The sequence below is a fragment of the Leopardus geoffroyi genome, chromosome A3 (assembly GCF_018350155.1).
Source record: "Leopardus geoffroyi isolate Oge1 chromosome A3, O.geoffroyi_Oge1_pat1.0, whole genome shotgun sequence".
Taxonomy (NCBI): Eukaryota; Metazoa; Chordata; class Mammalia; order Carnivora; family Felidae; genus Leopardus; species Leopardus geoffroyi.
Genome location: NC_059336.1, coordinates 82,957,878 through 82,984,132, shown reverse-complemented (window position 1 = coordinate 82,984,132; position 26,255 = coordinate 82,957,878). Strand labels below are relative to the sequence as shown.

At 44.1% G+C, this 26,255-nt stretch overlaps 1 protein-coding gene across 2 annotated transcripts in view; it reads left to right on the top strand.

Moving 5' to 3' along the window:
* The window catches only part of SPRED2 (sprouty related EVH1 domain containing 2), a 115,010-nt gene that overhangs the window by 36,055 nt on the left and 52,700 nt on the right, over positions 1 to 26,255 (top strand). The window contains exon 1 of one of the 2 annotated variants that reach the window (XM_045446263.1): positions 25,081 to 25,308. The exons of the other annotated variant lie outside the window; for it this stretch is intronic. Coding sequence (XP_045302219.1) covers positions 25,292 to 25,308 — 17 coding nt within the window. The 5' untranslated portion in view covers positions 25,081 to 25,291. Of the gene's footprint in view, positions 1 to 25,080; positions 25,309 to 26,255 lie in introns of those variants that run through there. 2 annotated transcript variants of the gene reach the window in all.

The following is a 26,255-nucleotide window of genomic DNA, read 5'->3' as shown; positions in this document are numbered from 1 at the left end:
TTTAATTTCTTAACAATTTCCTCATTTCAACACAAGTCCATTGTACCATGGGTTTTATGATTTCCTTTGAATTTAGAGCCTCACCTCACACTTTATTTCAAAACTATGAGGTAAATAGAAAAGAAAAAACTTTAAAAAATAAGCTAGCTGAACACATTGGTGGGTATTTAACTCCTCTCTAAAGGAAGGGTTGCCCACACATCAAAGTATTGGAAGGAATTGCAGGAGAATCCCTGATAAGTTTCCAAACTTCTACTTGTGTGATACCATGGACAAATTTAACAGACAGATATGAAAAAAAAAATTTTTTTTGCCTCAATTGTGAGTTATGGAGTTAATATAAAACTGTGAAAAGTTTAGGAAATGACCAAAGAAGACACTAAAATAGCCACTAGAAAAATAGAAAACTTAATACTTTAAAAATGCCAAGTGACTGGTTAAAAGAAAAATATAGTTGGCTAAAAATGAAATAAAATTGTTAGACCCACAAATTAAAGTAATATAATGAAACAATAGCATTTTTCAGTTGCTATTAATTATCAAATAGGAACAATATTTTTAAATACTGATATGGTTTTGGTGAGGTGACATTTTTCATACACTGGTATTGGGAGTAGATTTTGGTATACTTTTTCTGGAAAGCAATTTGATAATATATCTATTTTCAATTCATCTTTTTTATTCAAACATTCTTCTAGAAACTGGAAGATCATAATTAAAGACACATTTACGGGCAGTGGTGTTTAAAGTTATAGAAGTTGAAAATGTTGATAAGAGAGCATAGGGGAATGGTTCAGCCACATGGATCATCCATATAACCATATAGTAGGCGGCCTCAGTACGTCCAAGGAATTAGTAATCAGATGGAGAATGCAGCATTGGCTGAAAACCAGGTACAGAATTCTATCTATATCTCCCCATCCAAATTTTGCCTAAAACATATGTATAACAAAAGGACCAGAGGGAACTACACCACACTGTTAGCCCTGGTTATGGTCATTTCTGAGCTGTGACTTTATAGCCATGTCTCTTGTTTTCTTTATTCTTTTATGCATATATTGAGGTGACCCAACTGTTCAGTTTGCCCAGCTTTGCCCTGGTTTTAGCACTGAAAGTTCTGCTCCGGACAGTTGGTCGCTCTAGCGTACATGGATGCATATTGAGATGAGTTTATGCCATTTGGCAGGAAGGGCCAAAGATAAAGTGACAAGTGACAAGCTGATGGGGCCTGTGTAGGAGTCAAGCAATAGATTCTCTGGTGATAAAATTAATAGGGCTTATTTTAGAAAACCTCAGAAAAAGTAGATCTGCAAAAACTTAAATGGTGCTTACATGTGGCTTGTATTGTTCCAAATGCTTTTGGTGGTTAACATTCTTTAATCGCTCCCACCCTAGGAAGTCCTGTAATCACATCCCCATTTACAGAGGCATAGAGAAATTGAGTAATTCGCCCAGGGTCCCACAGCTCTGGACAGCTGTGCCTGGATCTGTGCTCAGGCATTCTGGGCTGTTCACCACTGTCTGCATCTCTACAGAGCCCCTACTCCAGTCACTTCTGTTGCTGCCCTTGATGTTGACGTCGTTCTTGCCCATACCATGCCACTTGAGTTGGCCATACTCGACTTCTTGCTGTTCATTCCAGCCGTCCTGCCAGGACTGCCATTGACCTCAAACAGAGGAAACACCTTCCCCGTCCGGAGCCTGGGGTGGGGATTTCCATAGCAGAGTTGCTGGCCTCTGGTGATAGAGTTCTTTCAGTTTTGCCACATGATCTTGTGGCATAGGGCTGGGTCCAGGTGCAGCTTTAGTTATTTCTGGAAACACTTCTCCTTTTCCTTTGCTTTGCTGAGTGTGGCTCATCAGCCGTTCTCTCCGAAGGTGATTTTGGCTCCTCTGCCCAGACCATCAGACATTTCTGTAGGTGCTGGAATCTTCCATGATGGTTCTGGACCCCATGCACATTTCCAGATGAGTCTGAGCTTGGAGAGGGTGGGGGTGAACTGTATCAGAATATCCATCCTCTAAGTTTTGCTCAGCTAAGATGCCAGTCACTGCATGTGTCACTGCTTCATTAGCAGTGGTGATCGCTGGATGGTGAATCACAGGTGGTATTTATTCTTTTTGCTTACCTGTTTTATTTATTTTTGAGAGAGAGAGTGAGTACGAGTTGGGGAGAGGGGCAGAGGGAGGGAAGGTGGGAGGGAGAGAGAGAATCTTAAGCAGGCTCTATGCCCGGCCTGGGACTGAATCGCACAACAACACTGGGGTCATGGCCTGAGCGGAAATCCAGAGTCAGACACTCAACAGACTGAGCCACCCAGGCGCCCCTACTTACCTGTTTTAAATATGTCTTGAAAAATTTTGCTTTGCCGTCTAGATTTTTAAAATGTATTTCAGTTTTTTTCTTATAATGCAGTTTGCTCCTACAGAATTTTCAGAGCCTTCGAAATCCATGCATGGCCAAGAACATCCTAACCCTCATTCAAGTTAGAGCAACTTCATTTCTTTACCAAAAAGAAATACCTTCAGCTATTGTCTGAACTTGTACCTTGCTGAGAACCCTGCCAGAGTTTCTGGTTAATTGTTTGTTTTGTCACATTAATGGAACAATGAGAGGGCACTGGCATTCTTCACCCATGATGTGGAAGCACAAAATGTACATTTCTTTTTAGGTGTGTGGGGGGCAGGGCAGGGAATGTTTTTTGGCCTTTGAATCTTAGAAATCTGTTATTTGACAGATAACAAAGTTTTAGGTACTTCATGGGGACTACGGTGTTTAAGCTCAAATGAAATTTAAATTTGGACCTTGTGTGTTATATTTTCAATGAGCCTGTGTGTTTCTTTATCTTCTTCTTTCTGAAAAGTTCAAAAGTATGAGTCATCCTCCCTCCCCTTAACACACTTTTTTGGGAGGGAAGAGGGAAGTAATGTAGCAAAATTATTCTTTCTAAATTATAAAAGAGTATCTTCAGAATTTTTAGTGTTCAAAGGAAAGACCATGCTTCCCAAGGGAAGATATTCCTAAAAAAAAAAAAAAAGAAAAAAAAAAAAGGACTAATACATCTTTGTACTGATGTCTCTGAAAGGGTGAGGAGGCATCTGCTAGGGTGAGAACAGGGGAGAATTGCCAGGTGGATTCCTGATGCTGGGGTAGAACCGTAGAGCAAAGGGCCTTTCATCCTCAGAGGAAAAAGGGGTGGAGGCCTGAGAAGCTATATAGAAGGGGATAGATTGGGCCAGCCAGGATTTCCAGAGCCCAGTACCCACCCAGCTCCCTCCGCAGGGCCAGCATCCCTGGGCAGTTGTTAGAAATGCAGAATCTTGGGGCGCCTGGGTGGCTCAGTCGGTTGAGCGGCTGCCTTCGGCTCAGGTCATGATCTCGCGGTTTGTGAGTTCGAGCCCCGCGTCGGGCTCTGCGCTGGCAACTCAGAGCTTGGAGCCTGCTTCCGATTCTGTGTCTTCCTCACTCTCTGCCCCTCCCCTGCTTGCTCTCTGTCTCTGTCTCTGTCTCAAAAATAAACATTAAAAAAAAAAAAATTAAAAAAAAAAAAAAAAGGCAGAATCTCCCCCATCCCCCAACCAGAATCAGCTGCCCCAGGTAATTCACCAGCACTGCCTGTGGGTACTGGCCGAATTGGTGGCTTGTGTGGCTACCCAATAGAGCAGTGTTACCTCTAAACCAAGGACAATGGGGGGAAGATGGGCTAGGAGCTAGGCTGAGAGAGATCATTTAAATTATAATGTATTCTAAATATATAATATTATGATGTAACATATACATGTATGATATTGGACCACATGCTCAGGGATTAGGTTTTGTTTTGGGTACTAGGAAACGACCAAGAACACAATAGGGAGTGTGTGTGTGTGTGTGTGTGTGTGTGTGTGTGTGTGTGTTTGGCGGATGAACTGTCTCCCTTCTCCCCAACCCCCAGTAGTCTTGGCCCCTCATCTTGCTGGGAGAGTCTTTGGAAGGGCCTGACTAACTGCCTCGTTGGTAACAGACCCTAAGAGCACACAGTAAACACCCCGGTGAGAAGACATGTCACCCTCATCAAGGCAAACAGTAGAGCTTTTCATGAGGGTCCTCACTCTGTGGGCTCCAGAAGTCACTGAAAATGGAGTCACAAGCCTACGGGCCTTGGCTAATTTAGAGACCTTAGCTGGGAGGCAGGCATGGGCTGGGTGGGGCAGCCCGCCCACATGGTGCCCTGGGCTGGCATCACCTCACCCAGCCTTGTTTGTCAGGCACTGATAAGTCTCTGGTTCTGCCCCGGCTGGGGGATAATGTGATCCTTACCTCGAGGGCTCAGATTCAGAATTCTGTAAGTTCTGGATGCACTCAGGTTCACTTCTCCCTCCTAAACACGTATGGAAATAGCTCATGGGTGAGGCTCTGGCCTCGTTCTTCTTTGGCTCTGTCATGCACCAAACCTCGCATTGTCCTTAAGACAGGAGCCTCGTTGCTAACTAACGGTGGCTTTGAGGTGTTTGCTTTCCCTGGTTTTACAGAGTTTGTAAGTTCCCTTTTTACGTCAACACATATTTTAGGTTAAAGTGCGCATTTTTAGTGAGTAGTCTAAACGGTTAGATCTAAATTGGAAACAAATACGCATTCTTTGTGTAGGGTTAATTATTTTAATATTTCTGATTTTAAAGTTTAACCAAATGCTGTAGTATCTTCTCTTTGGAGTTCACATGTACACAATTACCTAACCTTGCTACATAGGTCCTGTTTACTTCAAAAATAATTTTGAAGCATTTACCTGGTATGTTTTGAAATTTGTGTGTTTTTCATTCATTAGTATCAGAATTGAATATATTTAGCTGTTGCTCTCTGTCAGTAAACTGAGACTAAAAACTAACTGAGTAGGGCTACAGATTATTAGATAGGAAAATTAGAAGCCTCTGGAGGGAGTTCCTGCTTCCTTTGCCGTGGTCCGAAGTGGAGAGCAGTGACTGTATTCCTGAAAGAGAAAGCACAGCCAAGAGCTGTGAGTCCAGACCAAGGGGGAGATTTGTTCTGGTAGCCATTTGGACTTTCACCTCCTGTCACCTCCTATGACAGCAAGTGAGGGGATCAGCATCGATCGAGTGCCTACCACATAAGCCATTCTACATGAGGTTTTTAGCACACTGGCCACAGAATCATCCTGTCACAGGGGAAGTGTCCCACCCCCTGCCTTGGGGTTTTTAGATACTTAGGGCATTTGCGGAGTACCTTGCAATCCAAGTCTTTTTCTGTAACATTAAAACCAGCTTCAACTTAGGGGATGGGGGGAAAGTAGCTCTTAAGGAATGAATATATGTGGGAGACGTTTGCTGAGTGAAATGTGGCAGAGAAAACGGGTCTCTACAATGAACATTGTAAAGGATGCTTTAATGCCCGGGACTTCTGAAACAAACTGTTCTGAACATACAGAATGGTAGCTGAAGGACCAAAACCTGAAATGTCCTCCCTTAGACACCCTGAGTGTGTTACTTGATTTCTCTTCTTTTATTGAATGGGAACCGCCCTGGAAGGATGGAGATGATCTGTTTTTTGACAAATCTGAGATCACATTGAGACTTTACTAGGTTGGCAGTACTGTTCTGGGTCTTGGGTTTTCAGAGGTGACCTTACATGCTTATGGGGGAGCTGCACACTGAGTGGGGAAGGCAGTAAACAAGGAGAGTGCGGATCGTCCCCAGCGCCAGCAGAGACATGATGGAGAATAACTGACTCAGCCCTTACTCACCGGCTCAGTAAAAGGTAGCTGCTGCTGTTGCTGTTGTTATTGTCATTGAATGGCCTGTTGGGGCAGGGATGTTCCTTGACTAAATGTGGGGAAGATCTTCTAATATTAGAGGGCACACAAAGTTTAATGCCTGTGCTTATTCTGATAACGATATCATCCCTCCTCTTGGCCTCACCATCTCCCATGAGCATGGTCGGTTGCCAATTGCAGGAAAAATCAACTTTGCCTGAATGTTTAGGAAGCTATTTGGGATTTCCAATGTTTTTCTTCCTCTTAAAGAATAATAAAACAAGTTCGCATTTAAGGGGTAGTGGTGGTCACGGTTCATCTCTTCTCCCTACCTCATTCTGCTTCTTTGCTCAAAGAGAACTTATGGGTTCACAAGCGTTTTCCCTGAAGAGGTAATCATTTCAAGGGAAATGAGATCTCATTTAAAGTTTCTAGGTAAAAACAAAAACCCCAAGGCTTATGCCTTTGTTCTACTTCCCAATGGCAGTTGGTAGGGAATTAAACATTGATCACCTTCTTCCTCTCCGGGCTGTGCCCACCCCTCTGTCACATGGGGTAAAACGAAAGAAGGCAGTGCTGGCTCTCCTGTTTACCATCCCTCTTCCATGCCCCCCATGGTGCTGGCAGCAGCCAAGGAGGTGGTGAGCTTTCTGCCACTGCGCCAGCTGGGCCACCTGTGAAGCCGCTGCCAAAGTCAACAGGTGCAGCCTTTGTGTCTGGCCAGTAGGTTTCATAATGGTAGTTAATGGAAGTTCCTGTTCAGACGCCCTCAAGCTCGTTGTGTAATTCTGTCTCTGGAGGGCCCGGGCATCTTCTCTTATGTAAAAGCAAGGTCTTCAGGGGATTTTTAAAATTTCTCCTCTCGCTGGTCATTTGGCAAGGTCAGAGGAGGCCCCATAAGTGACCATTAGAAGGAGAGGGCAATACTCCTAGTGGTCATTCAGTAGAGATTTATTGTAGTCCTCACGTGTACCAACTCTTGCTCTGGAAAGGTGGGAAGGGAGGGCACACAAATGACTAAGCCGTGAACTCAGAGCCCTGGGACTGTTGGTCTGATTCAGGTGTGGAGGAGAGACAGGTAAATAAATAACCATACTGTAAATGAGGACCAGAGAGCTCAGTGCCAGGGGCGCGTGAATGGGTCACTTAAGTGGGTGGCAGCTGAGGAGGAGATTAAGGAGGGCACTTGTGATGAGCACCGGCCGACGAATGGAAGTGTTGAATTGCCATATTGTACAGCTGAAACTAATATTACACTGTACGTTAACTAACTGGAATTTCAATAAAAACAAACAAACAAACAAGATTGGGAGCCAGTTTCCTTGTTTTGAAGTCTTCTTTGAGAGGAGGGACGAGTTTCAGTGAGGGTGAAGAGAGGTGAGAAGGGCTTTTATTGGTAATGGTAGTGCCTTTTGCCTTCTGGGGTGGGTTTGAGGGAGACATAGGAAGGGGCCTGAGGGCCTCGCACTTACAAGGGCCCCACCTTGCTTAGTTTAATGTTCAGCGGTTGCCATCCTGAAGTTCTTTCTGTTCATGTTTTTCCTTTTGTACGAGGCCCTGCAATTCATGTAGTCAGTCCTGCATTTGGAGATCAGGCTGTCACGGTGGTTGAGCCAGACTGTGAAGAGCTGTGTCTGTCAAACTGGAGAATATTTGACTGTATTCTAGAAGCAGTGGGAAGCATGCCGGGGGTGGTGATAGGGTTGTAGAGGAGAACCAGGGAGGCTGGTGAGACCCGGGGGGCTGGCCGTCCGTGGAGGGAGGCTGCCCCAGTCGTGCTGGAACAGAGGTGGCAGATGCGCACAGCTCCAAATGACACAGGTGGTGGAGATGGGCTGCCTCGAGGCAGGGGACAAAAGTGGAGCGGGTCGTTGAGGATGGCTGGGGTTTCTCGCGAGGCCGGAGAGTCCATTCACCAACAGGAATGCAGGGGAAAGGAATCCTTAAGCCAGTGGTAGCAAGGCAGATGTTTTGCAGAAGTGGGGTGAGGCCCTTTCCAGAAAGACCCGGAAATCTCTGGTGGGACAGCTTGTGGAAACATGCACTGCAGCTGCTCAGCTGTAGCAAATGACCTGCAGATCAAGGTTTTTGTCAGTATCAAGAGCTTCACTAGAACAAATATTCATCCAAAAATAAACTTCCCGTTCTTCCTGTTTTTATAACTTGCCTATTTCCTCTGAGTTTGAGGCTGGTCTCCAGTTCTGTGGGTTATTAATCTTCAGAGGATCAAGACCTCTATAGAAGTATTTCCTGTACATGTTTATCTACCCAGCCCTAAATTATTTTCTCCAAATGATAAGAGAACTTTTCCATACTGGTGTGTCAGACTTTTCCTTTGAGAGGTTTCAGTTAGGCACCCCAGCTAGTAAGGCTAAAACCAGAAAGGCTTACCCCAGAACACAGGAAACCCGGGTACAGTGGGGGCGGGAGAAGTGACCTGCAGTGGGTGTTCATAGGCATCCTCCGTTCACCTCCTCCAGGTTCAAGGGGCTCCTTTCTGGCCAGAGTCCTAGGAGAGAGATAAAGTGATGGCTGCAGAGGGCCCGATTTGAGGGAATTTGAAACACCCTACTGAATATCCACAGGGGAATAATAGCCCCAGAAATATTTCTGCCCCTTGGAAGAACTTAAAATACCCCCCCATTGAACCATAATTTGTGTTTAAAACATCTTCCATCTTTATGCTTTCAAATACAAGGGGAAGAGAGTGTTCTTGGTGCTCATGACTATGCACAAAGAAAAAGAGAAGAGCCATGTTGAAGCTGGGGCCAAGTTCAGACCCCATAGACAAATAGACGAGCTTGCATAAGGAAGGGAGGGCATTTTAACTCACCAGCCCAGTAAATCCCCCTGCCTGTGGGAGACATTCTTTGGTCTCCTACCTTTTTGTGCATACAGATACCAAGCTAGCATGCTGGTGAGTATTTTTTAAATGTAAGCCTCCTTGTGTGACTCTTGTAGAGAGACCATGGGGACCGGGCTGCGTGGGTGGCGGCTTGTGCCGCAGCGGAACTTGGAAGGAAGCCAGCTGCCTTTTACTGAGGCCTTCCGAGGTGGGGCAGGGATGTCATATTTTGCACAGGGCACCACCCCTCCCCCCTGGTGATTCAGGTGACTGGATTGGGAATTTCTGGGCCAGAGCACGGCCCACTGCTCTAGACCCACACTGTCCAGCACCTGAGCCACTAGCCACTAGCCACCTGGGCTGTTGTGCACTTGAAACGAGGCTAGTGTGAACTGAGATACACTATAAGTGTAAAATAACACATTGGAGTCTGCAGACTTACTATGAAGAAAAAGAATGTAAAATAATTCCTCATTAGTAAATCTTTCATTTTGATTACTTGTAGAAACGAAAATGTTTTCGATATATTGGGTTATGTCAACTATATTATCCTGGTTAGTTTGGCCTGTTTATTACTTTTATAATGTGACTAATAGAAAAATTTTAATTGCATATGGGGCTTACGTTCCATTTCTGTAAGACAGTGCTGCCAGTCTGTGTGTTGAGGTCAGCTGCCAGTTGTGGCTTTGAAAGCAATACATTTCCAGAGGCTGGGAGGGGAGGGGAGGCCCCTCTCTCCCTGGTAGCCGGGCTGAGGGGAGACCCAGCCTTAACTTTTGGCTGCGTAGGGTGGTGGGTGGGACAGCCTACTTCTAGGCAAAGAGTTAATAACTCAATAAACAGCAGCAGGAATTTTTTTTTAATGTTTGTTTATTTTTTGAGAGAGAGAGCGCTAGTGGGGGAGGAGCAGAGAGAGAAGGAGACACTGAATCTGAAGCAGGTTCCAGGCTCTGAGCTGTCAACACAGAGCCTGTTGGGGGGGGGGGGGGGTCGTCAAACCAGTGAACTGTGAGATCATGACCTGAGCCGAAGTCAGACACTTAACCAACTAAGCCACCCAGGCTCCCCAACAGCAGCAGGAATTTTTTAAAATCCTTGCAAAAGCACACCTCCTGGCTTAATATTTTTTTCTTAGCCTGCTTTGCATACCAGCCTCTTTACTGGAAGCTTCCCCTCCCCACCTCCAAATTCAGAACTCCACCTATCGGCATGGAACCTGCAGGGATGTTGTCCATAGGATCTTACTGTTTTGTTTTATGCTCTTGTTTAGATTATTTATCTGTTCCCCAGGTCAGGCTCCAGTAGCTGCCAACCCAGAAACTACCCAGTTAGGCCTGAGAAGCCACTATTTCAGACCAGTCCACCCTACCCCGCCTTTGGAGTGGTTACTTGAGTGAAAACGTCCACACCTCTGTCCATCGAATACCGAACTTCTGCTGGAATAATCAACATGAGAAGCAGCACGTCTTAAGTGCTTGTTCTGTGTGATGTGCTTTATTACATGTACAGTTAATTGGTATCACAAACTCCAGTACACCCCAGAGTAGGAGCCATTGTTTCCCCATTTTGCAGATGGAGAAACTGAGTTTAGAAAAATGTAGTAAGTTATCTGAGAACTTATAGCTAGAAGTCAGTGGGGCAGGGAGTACGGTTTGGGCTGTGGGACTCCATAGTTGAGGGTTTACCATAGGGTATCATTCTGCACTGCCCAGACCAGCCCACAAATGCGTTGTTCAGTTCTGCACATGCATTTGTTTATCAACACGTCTGCTGGTGCAGGCTAGGACATGTCCCCAGGGAGGGTTCGATTCTGGGTTGTGGCAACAACTGAGCTAAGAGTTAAGGAGCACTGTGAGTGTCTTTGAGCCCTACTAGAAGGACACCCTCTCACATGGCTTTTAAAATGCTGTGTGCTACAGAACCTTCTCCCAACATGGCTTTTGCATCCAGTGGAGGGTCCAGGGCTGTCCAAAAGATGTTCCTTTGGCCTCTCCAGGGTGACTTGCGGCTTTGTATTGGTGCAGAAAGGGCAACTCCATGGCTGGCTGGCTGACTTGGTGACATTTGGAAATAAGCAAAGAGGCTAAGAGCTATGTGCTTTGGAGTCAGGCTGTTTGTTCTACCTGTTGATAGCTTCATGGGTTGGGTTCTTCGTTCTCCGGGTGGCAGTGTCCCTAACTAGAAAACGGAGATACTCAGTACCTGTCTCATATAACTGCTGTGCACATTCAAGAGGACGCACAAAGGTATAGTTTCTTGGCACATCAGTTAAATGTCAGCTAGCATTTCATTACCATGTTCATTAATGCCATTTAATGCTGTAGGATGGGTTAGAGGCCCATACAACATGTACCAGAAAATATGATCATGTGGCCTGAGTTTTTTGTTCTAAGGCAAACATATCAGAATATCTATACCTTGGTACCTGAATATGTACCTTTGTACTTGAGTATTGTATCTTTCAAAGCTATGACCTCACCTCAGGAAGCAGTCTGCATATCTTGATTTCCCAACCATTTGCTTGAAACATTTTGAGAAGCCTTTCCTTTTTTGGAACTCTCAGATGGGGAGGCGGGGGGTGGGGGGGGACGATGATTCTATTAAGTATTTAAATTGTGAAAGTAGACTTTAAGTTTGGAAATGGCCTGAAGTTCATTAGAGCTAAGTTTGGTGAATAAGTTGAATAAGCTTTGGTGGTAGATCTGCTCTAAGTTAAAAACTGGTGTTTAACTAAAAAGTAAGGATTGGGTTTCTTCTGTTTTGTTTTCAATTGTAATGGTTGGCTCATTTATTATAAGACTAGCTTGAAGGCAGCCCCAGAAGAAGGGTTTCAGGCAGCTTCAGTTCCAGAGTTGGGCCAGCATCTTTGGAACACTAGTAGAGGCTCCAGAGCAAAAGCTTGAGGGTGAGTGGGGCAGTGTTGACTCAGACCTGTAAGATTATATTTTTGGAGTACAAATTCAACTTCATACCTACTGTGTTAAGCAACACCCGCAGCGAAGTTGGCATTTGGGGCTTGTGTAGCCGGTAACGGGGCCAGGGGCAGAAGGTTCCCTGCATCAAAGGGGTAGAGGCCAAAACCTGGCTTTGGATGTTGACTTGCATCCCAGGTCTGTTTGCCCTTTGTGATACACAGAATTCAGATCTGAAAGTGTGAGCATGTGTTAAGGGAAGGCCCTCAGGTTGGTGTCCTTGGCCAGGACTTTAAAGCTGGGTATGGGGGAAGCCCTCTTCTTCTATATTGCATGGACTACTGAGTGGCTAGAAAGCACCACTGAGCCGAGGCTCACTGGGAGTGGAGGAAAATGCGTGTCCCCGTGGAAAATGATGGATGAAAGTTCAAGGGTTTTGTATCTTCAGGTTCATGATGACTAATAGGTTCATCTAGAAGGGCTGGGCCCCCAAGCAACCTTTGGATTATTTCCAACAGGTGGAAATGAGAGTTGCCGTGTTCATTATATCCTAAAGTTTATCTTGGTTGTAGAAAGAGCATAGGGCTTTGGAATTTGCCTGGTAGAGCTCCAGTGTTGCTCTCTATTGCTGGGTGTCATGACTATGGTGTCATAACTAGAATTGCCTAGGCCTCATTTCTTTCATTTGTAAAATTGGAACTCCATTTTAGGGCTGTTGTGGAAAAGGGTCATAAGAGTCACGTATATGAAGAGCCTCAACAGATGCAAACCCTCCACCTCTTCCAAGGCGCTCAGAACGACACTAGAATGGGGGCGCCTGGGTGGCTCAGTCGGTTAAATGTCAGACTTCGGCTCAGGTCATGATCTCACAGTTTGTGAGTTCGAGCCCCGCATTGGGCTCTGTGCTGACAGCTCAGACCCTGGAGCCTGCTTCAGATTCTGTGTCTCCTCTCTCTGTGCCTCTCCCCTGCTCATGCTCGGTCTCTCTCTCTCTCTCTCTCTCTCTCTCTCTCAAAAATAAATAAACATTAAAAAAAAAAAAAGAATGACATTAGAATGAACCCCATTGCCACTCAGTGGCCCACAGTTGTATATCAGAATATGCTACCTACTGCAGGAAAATGTCCCCAGTCTTTTGTGAGGTGAGGCCTGTATTCCTAAGAGAATTTCCAGTTCTTCCCTTCTTTGAATAAGGTCAGCTGTTGAGGCTCCAACGCTCAGCACCTCTAACAAATTAAGCTGCCTAAGACCCTTTCGGCCTCTTAAAAAAAAAAAAAAAGCTTTCCTGTCACTGACATAGGCGGCCTCGGCAGGATGCACACTGGCACTTCATGCTCAGGCACTTAATGGAATGCTCAATGTGAACTGCATTGTTGATATTGATAACAGGTCATTTCTTATTTGGATTTAAAGGAGTCCTACCTTCAGGTTTTTCTCATTTTTGTCCAGCCCCTAGTTTTTACTGTGGTTCTAGCGTCATCTTTGATTGTGCTGATAATTCAAGGAAGCTTGGCTTGGATCCCTGACTCGGGGGCCCTGGTGAGACGGAGAATTAGGCCAGCAGGGCCACAGGCAGGCTCCAGCAGAGAGCGTGCTGCCACCACTAGCCTCTCACACTGAATCCTGACTTTGCTTGAACCATCCTGTTAGGTTCCGGGAGCTCTGATTCTCAATTTTTGCTGTACATTAGAATTACCTGGAGAACTCTGAAAAATTTGGAAATCCATACTGTGCCCCAGCCATTTAAATTAGGCACCAATGTTTAAAAAAAAAAAAAAGGCAGGGGCGCCTGGGTGGCGCAGTCGGTTGGGCGTCGGACTTCAGCCAGGTCACGATCTCGCGGTCCGTGAGTTCGAGCCCCGCGTCGGGCTCTGGGCTGATGGCTCAGAGCCTGGAGCCTGTTTCCCATTCTGTGTCTCCCTCTCTCTCTGCCCCTCCCCCGTTCATGCTTTGTCTCTCTCTGTCCCAAAAATAAATAAACGTCGAAAAAAAAAAAAAAAGGCAAAACTCCCAGGTGATTCCAGTACGCAGCCAAGTTTGGGAAGCAGTGCCTCGGGTGATGGAATGAACAGTCTCCTGGTACAGTTACTTCCCTGAGTTTACTTGCGTTGGTGAAGTCATTCACTCTATCCTCTGCAAATCATCTCGGGCCAAGGTGTCACCTCTAGGGGTTGAACTGCCTGTTCTGGTCAGTAGTGAGGTCCCCGTGGCGAATAGCTACCATAACAACCTGTTTTCTTATGAAACGTTTTACACATTCACGAAGGTAAAGAGAATAGTATTAGGGATCCCCATGCACGCATCACCCAGCGGTCAGTCATGTTTCCTTTGCATCACCACACATACATTCTGGGGTGGGCTGGAGTATTTTACAGTAAATCCCAACATCGTTTCATCCATAAATACTTGAGTGTGTGTCTCCAAGAGATAAGGACTTTAAAAAAAAACAACCATAATACCATTATCACACCTAAGAAAATTAACGACAGGTCTTTAAAAGCCATGTTCACTTTTCTCCCAATTTGTCACAAAAATGCATTTATACATTTGGTTTGTTCCAATTAGGGTCCAAACAAGTATAATTCATTTTTAGTAGTTTGACTTTAACCCTGGGGTAATTAAACCATCGCTGTGTACGCACACAGGTAATGATGCATATGCAGGTCTGGTAAAAGTATAAATGGCATTCAGCGCATCGGATGTTTACACGATGGTCTCTCTTGGCTCTTTACCTTCCTTAGCCCTTCTGGTGAGACCTTGACCTGTCACAGAGGTCACTCACTGAGTGCTCACTGAGGCGCTGGTTCCAATCACTTCTGTGCTGCTCTGCTTCTGCCTGAAGGCGTATTTCCTTCAGTGAACTTAGAATAGAACCTTAGGCTGCTTGTGGAAAGAGAGTATGAGTCAGCTCGGTGGACAGTTTCGAATTTCCTGCTCCTTTGCTAAAGGCGGTGGCTGGGAAGGGCTGTAACTGCCTCTTGGGCTCCTCTCTGGGCTTTGCTGAGGGGTCCTGCCTCGCTGGTTATCTCTGGGGATCCACCCGGGACTTGTGCTCTGACTCAGGGACCAGGCAGTAGCTAAGCCCTCGTTCCCTAAGGTGTAGATGGCTCTGTGAGCCTTTGCCTCCAGCTAGATGTCTGGGTTCAGGTCCAGATGATGACCAGGGGAGGAGAGGGTTATTTTCTGCCCTCCGGGGACAGAAAGACCAACACCTTACCGGTCACCACTTTGGCACATTGTCTCTCCTCTGTTAGCTAGAATGCTGTCAGAATTTCTTAAAGAGGCAGATGACTGGATGGCCCCTGGGATGAATGGGTGGCAAGCCTTTGTGGGGGAGTGAGCAGGAGAAAGATCAGGGTGGAGAATGGGCAACCTAAATAATTGAACTCCGGTTCCTTCCACAAATATGTCTTTGTGTGCCTACTCCATATGCATCGTGTCAAATCAGAATCTCATCTTCTCTTTCCCTAACCATATTCTTTTGCTTTAGAAGGGCTTTGTCTTAATTTCAGGTGGATTTGCAGTTGCAAGGTTTTTATTCCTTCTTTCTCTATATCATGACCAGGTTAGTTAAAGAGCAGTGGACAAGCATCCTAATATATAAAGGCAACCCTGATCTGCAAAGTTGTTCCTCACAGGACTGTTTTCAATAGCAAAAGGTTCAGAAAAACCTAAATGTTCTTTAATAAGGGACTTGTTAAGTAAATCACGGTATGCCTGTATAGTGAAATGTTGTACTGATGCAAAAAGGGGATGAATCTGTTCTGGGTTCCCATATGGAAAGATCCCCAAGAGATAAGAAGCAAGGTCCAGAACATGGGAATAATATATTTGCATAAACCCTGGAAGGATACACAAAAATCTTTTAAAAGGTGGTTACTATTGGCCTGTTGGGTGGGAAAGGGAACAGGGCAGATGGGAGGTGGTGAGAGTATACCTTTTTATATTTTGATTTATGAATCATGAATGTGTAACCTATGCAGGACAATGAACTAAATATAAGAATAAATACATCTGTACCTATATCATGCGGATAAATTGATGGCCTGTCATGCTCCAGCTAATCTTCTGCAAGCTTCTGATCCCTCCTTATCTGTACTTAAAGACCTCAGAACCTGTTGTGTTCTGAAATGGATCAATGAGGCTATGACCAGCCCATGGAATGGTGCCATATTTTTCCCATGATACCTTGTTCAATAACATTATAAATATCTGCTTCTTTTGAAGCCCATGAGCTTTCCCCCTTCCTCATCCTGAAATATAAACTGAGCTGACATCTAAAGATTATCCAGAGAAGACAGGGAAGTTGGGCTGCCTATGTCTGCCAGCACAGTAAGTTGCCCTTTTAGGAAGAGGAGGTGTCATGGGAGAAGCTGCAGGCAGGGGTGGAGAGATTAAGATGGCTTCCCTTCCCATTTCTCGTCTGTCTATGCAGTCTTTTGCTTCTCCCTTGGCATCCCATGCGCCATATTGTCTGTGTGTTTGTATTTATTTTCAGCTTCTACTGAGTGGCAGCAAAATCCTTTTGAGCTGAACTGGTCCCACCCTGGTAGCTAGGAATGTTCTAATGTTAAGACTTGCTCTTCACATTTGGCACATTCTTAGTATTAGGAACAGTTCCTCCAGGGCTCACAGGAAACAAACAAATGAAATCCATGGCACAATTTTCTCCCTCTTGAGGGGAGAAAGAGGGGTGGAGAGAATCTTTGGGGAGACTTGAAGCAAAGAACATTTAGGAGTGAACTTTGTTTAAAAGTGTTTTGAAAGATGAAATTCAAGGACACTCAGGACCTATTCTTGGCTCTGCCACAAATGTACCTTTTATGTTTTATTCCAGTTTGTACATTTGGGGCTTACTCTTTGATTTTGCATCTATAAACTAGGTGGGGCCCGCATTCATTGTCCATTCTCCTCACTGTTCTGTTTTAGCCATCTGATACTTACTTAATAAAACTTGAAAGCCGTCCTTGTAACTGGCAACTAAGTGTAGAGAGTGGATAAGCCCTGTTTGGCTCCTTTTCTTCCTTAAATGAGTACTGCAGTGAATACTGTTCTAGAGATGAGTACTAATCGGGTTGAGGTTTGATCAAGGACTTGTTACCTCACCTACATGCCTCTTCCTCTTTTGAGTACAGTTGTACACACGATGAAAATTGCATGTGGTCATAATTACCCTTGACAGTTCTATAGGAGGCCAGCACACAGCTTTTCACCTCTTCCTCCAGTCTTGGGAAGGATCACTGTTTCTGTGATGGAGCACTAAATGAGGTAGCTGGCTAGCATTCTCAGTCCATGTTGAAAGATGAATGTGTACTTCATCTTTAAATGCCAGGGTCCTATCAAGGGTAGCAACAGACCAAAAGAAGCACATGGTCCCCAAATCTTGACCAACTCCGGGGTACATGTTCTTGGAGAGGAAGAGCCTCATCTCTCTTTAAATGTACTCAGACTCTGGCTTCTGTTCTCTTGCTGAGTTTGGAAAGTTAACTATGTGTATATGAGGTTCCTCTGTAAGGCACTTCTTAACTACCACAGAGAGCACTTGGTGAGATACTGCGGATTCTCCCCTTTCCTCTCCTCTCTCAGCAGGTTTTATTATGACCACCCTTGGGGGTTCCTGAGAGGGGAAGAGCCTTGAAACAAGGTGGATGCTCACCAGCTGTGCCTTCCCTATGTAGAATTCAGGTGAACCATGGGGAGGAAAGTGGTGCTGAAGTCAGTGATCTGTAAGCCTTATTTGGTAGCTTGTTCTCTGTTGACTAGCGAGCCCTAACTCTGATTCATTGGTCCAGTTTTTAAATTTCTGATATAACTAAACTGTGTATGGCAAAGTCAGAAACAATTTTTTAGAGTAATCAGTAGCTTTGGCTTCCCTTTTGATGATTTATTTAACCGGGCAACCTGGGAATTCTAGAGCAGGTAAGTACTCTGGGCACTGTCATCTACTTCTCTTGCTCTGGAATCATCTCTGATTAGCCTTTCAGAAACCAAAAGTTAACAGTGTGACAGAATTGAGGGATGATTTTGGTTTTAGCTAGGTCAGTAATGTAGACTCAGAGTCAAAAGTTGTGAGCCCCGTTCTGGCTCCTACAACTAAAATTGAACAAGAAATAGTTTCCTCATATGTCAACTGTGATTAGTCTAGAATTAGCTATCTCCTACGGTTAATTTTAGGATTCTAGGCTGCTCTTCTAGTTATTTAGTTAATATCTAATGTCCATAAGATGTGAAACCTGTCCATAAGATGTGAAATTATTTATTTGCCCCCCTGCAGTGTTGAATTAAAGAACTAAAAAAATCTTGTTAAGCCTTATCTACCTTTTGTTTTTATCAGAAATGAACAAATAGAAAAATAGGGAAATATTTTCCAATTATTTTTTAATGGGGTTCAGACAGAAAGAATACATTAAACTAGCAAATATGCATCACATAAGTGTGGATACCTGAAATGCTCTTAAATTCTACCACTTATGTGTCATTTCAGGTGAATGTTTTCCTTTGCATTTTCTCACTATTCTACAGTGAACTTAGTACGTTTTATCATGAAGAATAATACACATTACAAAAGTTTGCTACCACCTTCCTGTTATTTCCTCCCTCTGTATAATTTTCATCTCCACCCCCTATTTAAGCCAATAAAGGTTAATCTATGTTTGTTGAATGAAATGAAGGAGACTCAGGTCTACCAAGGGTTTACCGTTTGTCAGCCACTGAGCTACAAAAGTGAAAAAGAAGACCATCTTTTTTTGAGAGTCTCAGGTCCAAAAGCAAAGGGGACGTGCAAGTCACAACAAAATGCTGTAATTGTGGCATTGCTTGCCATGAAGACAGAGAAGAGACTCCATTTCCTATCTCTGGTCTCTGTTTAGGATAAAAGCCCTGTGAAATTGCAAGGCTCATTGCTTGCATATGATAAAGCCATAGCCAATGTTGACATTAGCTGCCATTGTTGACCAATGTTGTTTGTAAAGAAAAGACAGTTCTAGCTATGGGGTGAGATCCGCATCCTTTTAAACTGGTGTGTTAGTTTAGGCTGGCCTCTTAGATCCAGGGTCAGAACGTAGCTTTACCCCCAGTCCGTTGGTCTTGATCTGCCAGCACTGCCAGCTTTCTTTCCACTCCTCTCTGTTCCCTGTCCACTTACTTGTATTCGTAGGTTTTCTCATGTAGGTGTTACCAATCTATGCCTTGTAGAATTCTGGAGGTTCGAGGCCTGGGCCAGTTTAAGCCCTACATTTTCCAGGCGAGGGAAATTGAGGCAGCAAGAAAAGCAGCTGTGCCCAAAGGCACAGAACTAGTGGTGAAGCCAGGCCCAAGCTATTGCCTCCCAACAGAGTGAATTTGCAGGGTTTCTACCTCCAGTTATGTGTGCTATTTACGTAGGTGAACAATTACAGAGGATCGTTGAGTGTTCTCAGAAGAGACTTCCATTTCTACAACTTAACAGCTGTATAGCCATCTGACGAGGTGGCTTCCACATGGAAGGTTTGCTTAGCGAGGACGCTACCGCTGTCTTAGATAAGTTTTTTGTAGCCAACATCACGGTAAGTGGTAGATTTAAGACCGCTCCTAGATTACACAGCCTTTCAGCAGCTTCCGACCTAATTGTGGCCTGAAGTTAGGGAAACAACAGAGTGGACTGGGCCAGGCTGGTGGCAGATTTGGGTTCGGCACACTCAGTCTGTGCAGTGATCCTCATGGTGCGAGGATCACTCGAGGAGTGAAGCTATCCAACCCTTAAGCAGATTTCACACATAGACCTTACCCTTCAGCGTGGCAGACGTTAAATACACTAACTGGTCACCCATTGAACACTCCCTATTTTCTCTCCGCCCCCTCCCACCCTTGAGCTTAAAATTCCACCCCAGATCTAGGTTTGGTTTCTCTCTGCAGCCCATGTGTCTGAGGCCAGGCCCTCTTGCCCTGTTTGCTCTCCAAGCCTGAAGGGCTAACAAGGAAGACGAGTTCTTCATTTTTCTGGGTTGGCCCTCAGTCTCTTTACTGGGTTCTTGTGGGCAATGATGATGTTATGGCAGCCCTCATTTCTGAAGGCCCTGGAATCCTTGCTCATCAAGCCCTTGGCTCCTTCCCTAATTTGCCAGAGTAACTTCCCCATGTTTCTGATCCAGTTTGGATTCCTTCTTCCACTTTTATCAGTTTGCCCTGTTTGTGTAACATCTTATGCTGGAGAAATTCAGACTCTCTAGAGTAAATTGACCTAGTAGTTCAGCTCCCCTGTTTTTCCTCCACACAGGCCAGGCACAAAATTTGTGGGTGTGTTGATATAACCATATGGAATACCCCACACCAAGTGGGCACTGGGTGAATGTGAGTTCCATTGAGTTTTCTTTAAAGAAATCTTGCCAGGTACACAAGCCTAGCACTGAAAGGTCCTCACTTCATAGAGTCTCTTATCTTAAAAAAAGAAAAAAAAAAATTGCTTAGCATAATAGCTCATGTGCATGTTATCAGTGCAGGTTTTCTGGCTCTAACCAAGCTGAACATCCCCACAGTAACCGTGAGCTTTGGAAAGAGCCTTATTTTACCCCTGTGCCAGCCAGTTACATTTTAAGGAACATGGCTGAAAACTGGCTTGGTCTCAAGTAAGATTTGTCACTGTGCATACATCTCTGAAATCCTGCTCTCAGGTAACAATAGAAATGATCTGGGGCGCCTAGGTGGCCCAGTCCGTTAAGTGTTCGACTTCGACTCAGGTCATGATCTCACAGTTCATGGTTCGAGCCCTGTGTCAGGCTCTGTGCTGAGTGCTTAGAGCCTGGAGCCTGCTTCTGATTCTGTGTCTCCCTCTCTGACCCTCCCCCACTCATGCTCTGTCTGTCAAGAATAAATAAACGTTAAAAAAAAAAAAGTTAAAAAAATTATCTGACCCCCCCCCCTTTTTTTTAAATTTATATATTTTTAAATTTACATCCAAGTTAGCATATAGTGGAACAATGATTTCAGGAGTAGATTCCTTAATGACCCTTACCCATTACCCCTTCCCTTTCTTGAACAGCCCCAGCTGTGAATGCCAAATTCACTTTGGTATTTAACATATGCAATTTTCTATTGGATTGACTTTGTAAACAAGTTGATATTTGCCAGTAAGGCAACAACAAGTGGCCACCAGAGAGCCTGTGTATCTGGATATACCTCAGATTTCATCTCTGTCGGAACAGCTGGCTAAGAATTTTTTTGTAAGAAAGCTAACTGAATGTAGCTAGAATGGTTTCTTTTGTTCAAATTTCCTCTCCCGGAGACCAGTCCCCAGGACTCCCCTCACCTGCCTTATCCATTAATGCAATGGGCTCATTTTCCCCAAATAAACAAGTTTTCTTGCCAAAGAACATAGGCGGCATTCTTGGATGCAGGGACGTGTCTTGGGACCTGCATCTGAGTAAGGCGTGTTCTTCATTTTTCTGGGTTGGCCCTCAGTCTCTTTACTGGGTTCTTGTCGGCGATGATGATGTTATGGCAGCCCTCATTTCTGAAGGCCCCTTGAGTTGTATTAATCCTGCCCGTGGCTGTCCAGCCTTCTTGAAAGCATCCTTCATTTCTGTTTGCTCACTTTCCTGAATGCCTCTTTCAGATCATCTTTCACCTCTTGCTTCAAGCTCTGGGGACACATGTGGTTTTGACATAATGTACAGATGTGACTTGGGGGAGGGGAGGCATGGCTGTGGGCTCACACACATCAGCTGGACTCTGAAAGAGGGAGGTCATCCTCTGAGTGGGCCATTCGGGAAGGAGTGGAGGTGGAAAAGACCCAACAGGCAGCCTCAGGCCCTCCAGATTTCCCCTCCAAACACGAGACAGAACACTGTGGTATGTGTTTTCCAGTGCAAGGAGAGAGCATGAGCTCAGCTCATGTGGACCAAATCACCCTAAATACACTTGTGTGTCTGGTTTCTAAGTTGAGACATATTAAACAATAAAGGACCAGTGACCAAAACTTCTATAGGGAAAAACCCAGTGATTTCTTTATCCACTCAACTGTTGATCACCAAGGTTGGCAAATTTCTTGGAAGGTCTAGTTAGTAAATATTTTTGGCCTTGGGGACCATGAGGTTTCTGTCAAAACTGTTGAGCTGTGCCTTTGTGGCTGTAAAGCAGCCGTAGACAATACGTAAACAGACCAGTGTGGTGGCTGGTCATAATTTGCCCACTCTTGCCAGTCTAAATTATAAAACTTACAAACATCCTCTTCATTGTTGTTTGCATAAATTAATGAGTAGTCTGTATGTGGCCAGGACTTATGCTAAGTACTTGTTGTGAGTGATCACATTTATCCCATTCAGAACAATTCTGTGAAGTCATTAATAATATTCTACCCATTTTACCGACAAGGAAGTGCAGAGGCTTAGAGAAGGTAAATAACATAAGTAAGGGCCAGGCTGGATTTTGAACTAAGTTAGCTTGACTCCAGTTTCATGCTCTTTTACCACTGCACAGGACAGCCTTAGATAACATCATGATATCCATATTTGCCTTTAGATCTTGCCATTAGCCAGTATTTGGTCTCTGGCCTCTCCTCATCTTCCCCTAAAAGCCCAAAACATGCAAACAGATTATTGCTAAAAACTCTTGTATAAATTAATACATGGCAAAAATTTTAAAGGAGTCCATTAACAAGTTATAATGAATTGGAAGGCAAGTTCTGCTATGCTTCCTGGCTAGTTTTGCTTTGTAATACCCAAGGGTCGTGGGAGATGAGTAGGCCTGGGGATCTCACGCCAGTGGCATCCACACTGGTTTTGAGGTTCCAAGATCTAGTGCTCTGAAAATGTAGAGATGGAGCTGGGCCTGGAGCAAGCTACTGCCCCTTGGGACGGCCTCACCTGGGTCCATTTGCCTCTTAACGCCAACACTGACATGAGCTGTCAGCCCTCTGTACACATGGGGGCAGGCTCCTCGGTTACCAGCGGAGGTATGCCGAGCTAATGTGGTCGGGGGAGACTGGATATCGCATCCTGCAAGTTGTTTCTGACCGGTGATGGTCATTTACGTGCAAGTTGACCAAATAGAAATGTTCATTAAAGATGACAGAAAGCGGGGCACCTGGGTGACTTAGTCGTACTCTTGGTTTCAGGTCGGGTCATAATCTCACTTCCTGGGTTCCTGAGTTGGAGCCCTGCATCAGCCCCCACTCTGACAGTGCAGAATCTGCTTGGGATTTTCTCTCTTCCTCTCTCTTTGCCCCTCTCTGGCTCACACTGTGCACTCACTCTCTCTCTCTCTTTCTCTCAAAATAAATAAATAAACTTAAAAAAAAAAAAAAAGATGGCAGAAACCAAGTTGGGATGTCTTTTGTTGTTACAATAAGTAAGGTGTGTTCTGAAGAAAGCTTAGAGTGAAAAGATTGGGGGTGGGAGGGAATCCCGTATCCCATATCGCATCACCTACAGCAGTGTTTCCCAAAGTGCTTTCTTCAGGTTAAAGGGATGGTAATGGGGGAAGGGGTTCCTGTGGTCAAATAAGTTATGAAATGCAAGACTAAACAAACAGTATTCTCGAGGATATAGTATGTAGTGTTCTCAAAATGTTTGTTTGGTTGTTTTGTTTTGTTTTTGGATCCTCTTATAAAATTGTTTACAAGGAACACCCTTTGAGAAATCTTAACCCAGAGGCATTTCCTAATGTTTATTACATTTTGGTAAATTTCCTTTACAGTCCAAGATTTTTTTTAAACAGGGGTCATATATTCTCTTTCTTTTTGTGTATGTGTTTGACTTTATTTTGAAGTATTTCATCCTCACAGAAGAGTTGTAAGAGTAGTATGAGGGACTCTCCTAATCCAATTCCCCATTTGTTAACATTTTACCGTAATTGGTATTTTCTCATTCTGTGTGTGTGTGTGTGTGTGTGTGTGTACGTGTACACATTATTATTGCCATTACTTTTGTGTTTTTAGTTAAATTTCAGTTACAAGTTCTTTAATGAACTATACATTCATTTCTTGAAAATACTTACAGAAACTTATTAATTCCCCCCATTTCTACCTGTTGCATGAAGGCAAATCATGCTTTGCCAGTGTGTGAAAGGTTTTCATTAAATTGCAAGGGAACATTTTGATATTCCTTAGGCTTCAGTTCAGACCCACACACAGTTCGGATTTGTGAGGTTGTCACTTGATGTGTATGGGGACCATCACAACCACTTGCTGCATGTTTTTAGTCCACTTGGGCAGTGTTCTTTGAGGACTGGCCTTGGCTGTTAGCTGAGATGGGAGCCTGGACCAGACACTCTCCTGTCCTTTAGTTTCAGAACTAAAGGGAGGAGTCAAGAGGTCCTAGGGTTTCATAGGACCTCTATATTTTAAGTGTCCCGTGGCGACTTGTCACACTTTCAGAACATATCAACAAGGACGATTTCTTAAATGACATCTAGTTTCAGTAGTGCTTTTATTTAACATACATTGGCGCTTCCATATCTGTTTTTTTTTTTTCCAGCCATGAAATCAAAGCTGTCTTCCTCCTTCAGATGGTTTAAGTATAGCCCAGTTTGCACATAAAGTGAGTCAAGCGAACACTGCTACCTTACAAAGAGATGTGTTGGTGTAAGGGGACTGTGGATGTGATGTAATGTAACCTCTCATGGAGTATTTCCAAAACCATATAAGGAGGCTCGAAGTAGTCACCTCAGTGTCAACACCGAGCTCACGAATGAGGCTGGAGCTTGTGTCCCCAAAGGAAGCATAAGGAACACCACCAGATAGTCTTGGTGGAGGAGAGAGCACCAGGCATTTGTTCAGCGGGTGGATGCAGCCCTCACAGTGGCCTTTGGACTCGCGTGTCCTACCTTCATCCTGGAAGCTCCCACGCCCATGGTCACTGGTTGCACTCTGTGTGAATGGGCACCATTCACACATATAGTATGTTCACACCTAACTGGAAAAGTGCCTTGTCTGGATACACATTAGACCATAGGGAGAGAAAAAAAAATTTCTTTAGTTGTTAAAACATTTTATGACAAAAGTTTTTAGATACTCAAAAGAACAGAGAATAATAAAGTCAGTCCCTATATTACTTACTACAGATGCAGCAATGATCAAGATTTTATCACATTTCATTACCCTCCCCTTTTTGGCTAAAATACTCATAACAAATCCCAGATATCACATCATTTCATCCCTACGATGTTTTCTCTAAGAAGTAGACATTTCCAGTGCCATTCTCCCACTTGGCAAAATTAACCAGGACCAAAATTTTGACATCTAGTTTTTATAGAGCTCCTGCGACTAAGTCACCTTGCAACGTGAGAATCAACAGAGTCCATGCCAATACTAATTTATGGATATCTTAAAAGAAGGGGATCCTTGCTCTTAGCTGTGAACAAAATTATTTGGATTGGAGATGGGGCGGGTAAGCAATTTGCACTTGTGGTTCTACGTCTGTAATCGCAGGTATTGAGCTGTGCCATTTGCTTCCTGGGCATTTCACAGTATCATCAATGATTGATAATCATAACTTACAGGAATTTTTTTAAACAGTATTTTAATTGGAAAAAGCATCTGTCAGCTGTCAGGCTTCCAGCTTCCACTTTTGAGAAGCAGGATGTTGAATGTGAGTAATGACACAACAGGCCTATAAAATGCGGACTAACCCTCGGATGACTCATCCAGTACGATGCAGTATATTTGTCAAGGAGACTGAATCATATATGGGGGAAACCACTTTTCAGGCAGCCAGCTGGTTCTCAGGTCCGCAAGAGACAATCCATTTTTATCGGAAGCTTTATAGTAGCAATAATGCTAATATCCAGCACTTGGGCTCTACAATGTAGAGGAAATGGCATCACCCGGCAGGTATGTGCTTACTGTTTACATGAACTTTATTTTCTCCTTGTTCTTTTCTGCCTAACCTTTCCGATAATTTGACATTTTTTAAGGGGGAAAATTATTCTAATTGGAAGGAACTGAAGGGTGTGTGTGTGTGTGTGTGTGTGTGTGTGTGTGTGTATTCACATGCAAAGACAGAGACGTTACCACTGGTCTTTGGATGGACACAGAGCTCTTGTCCACTCATCTCCCTCTCTGAAAACAAATTTCTCCTTAGATATTCAGCCCTGAGTTTAAAAGATGCTGCCCAGGAAACGGCTTGCAGAGGTGATATACCTTTTGGGTGGATGGTTTACAACTTTAATAAATAAATTTTAAAAAGGAAAGAAAAAGCAAAGGTGAGCTAAAGGATGTGGTCTAATAGTAACTATTGTGTCTATTATGTTGGATTTATTTTCAGTACTATGCTTTTTCTTACCCCCAAGATACTTGACTTAATGCAAGAAAGCTTTATTCCCCCTACAGAGGGAATATGTCTAATTTTTGCAAATCATAATTTGCTCATACTGAATTCATGCATTAACTTTACTAGGTGGGAGAAAGGGTAGTGGGGGTTTGGTAACAACATTTAATTATAGCTTTCACATGATCTGAAGGATTGTTCTGCATAATTGGGAAGCTGTGTTGCCTGTCTGACCTTCTCTCTTTCTTCACTCACTAAATTTAAACCATGCCCGACTCGTTAAGGCACAGATCTTGTTTATTTGAGTATATTAAACATTCCTCTGTGTGTTGACAGTCCATTCAGTGTCTCCTCATATTTTTAAAAAATATTATTTGTGTCCTACTTGTTAGGGACAGATGATATAGTTAGTTTATAGTAGTGCTATTTCTGCTTTTCTGGTGGGTCTGTCCAGAATGGCTGGGTCGGGACTTAAAACACAACTGTGCACAAATTTGCCTAAGGTTTAGTA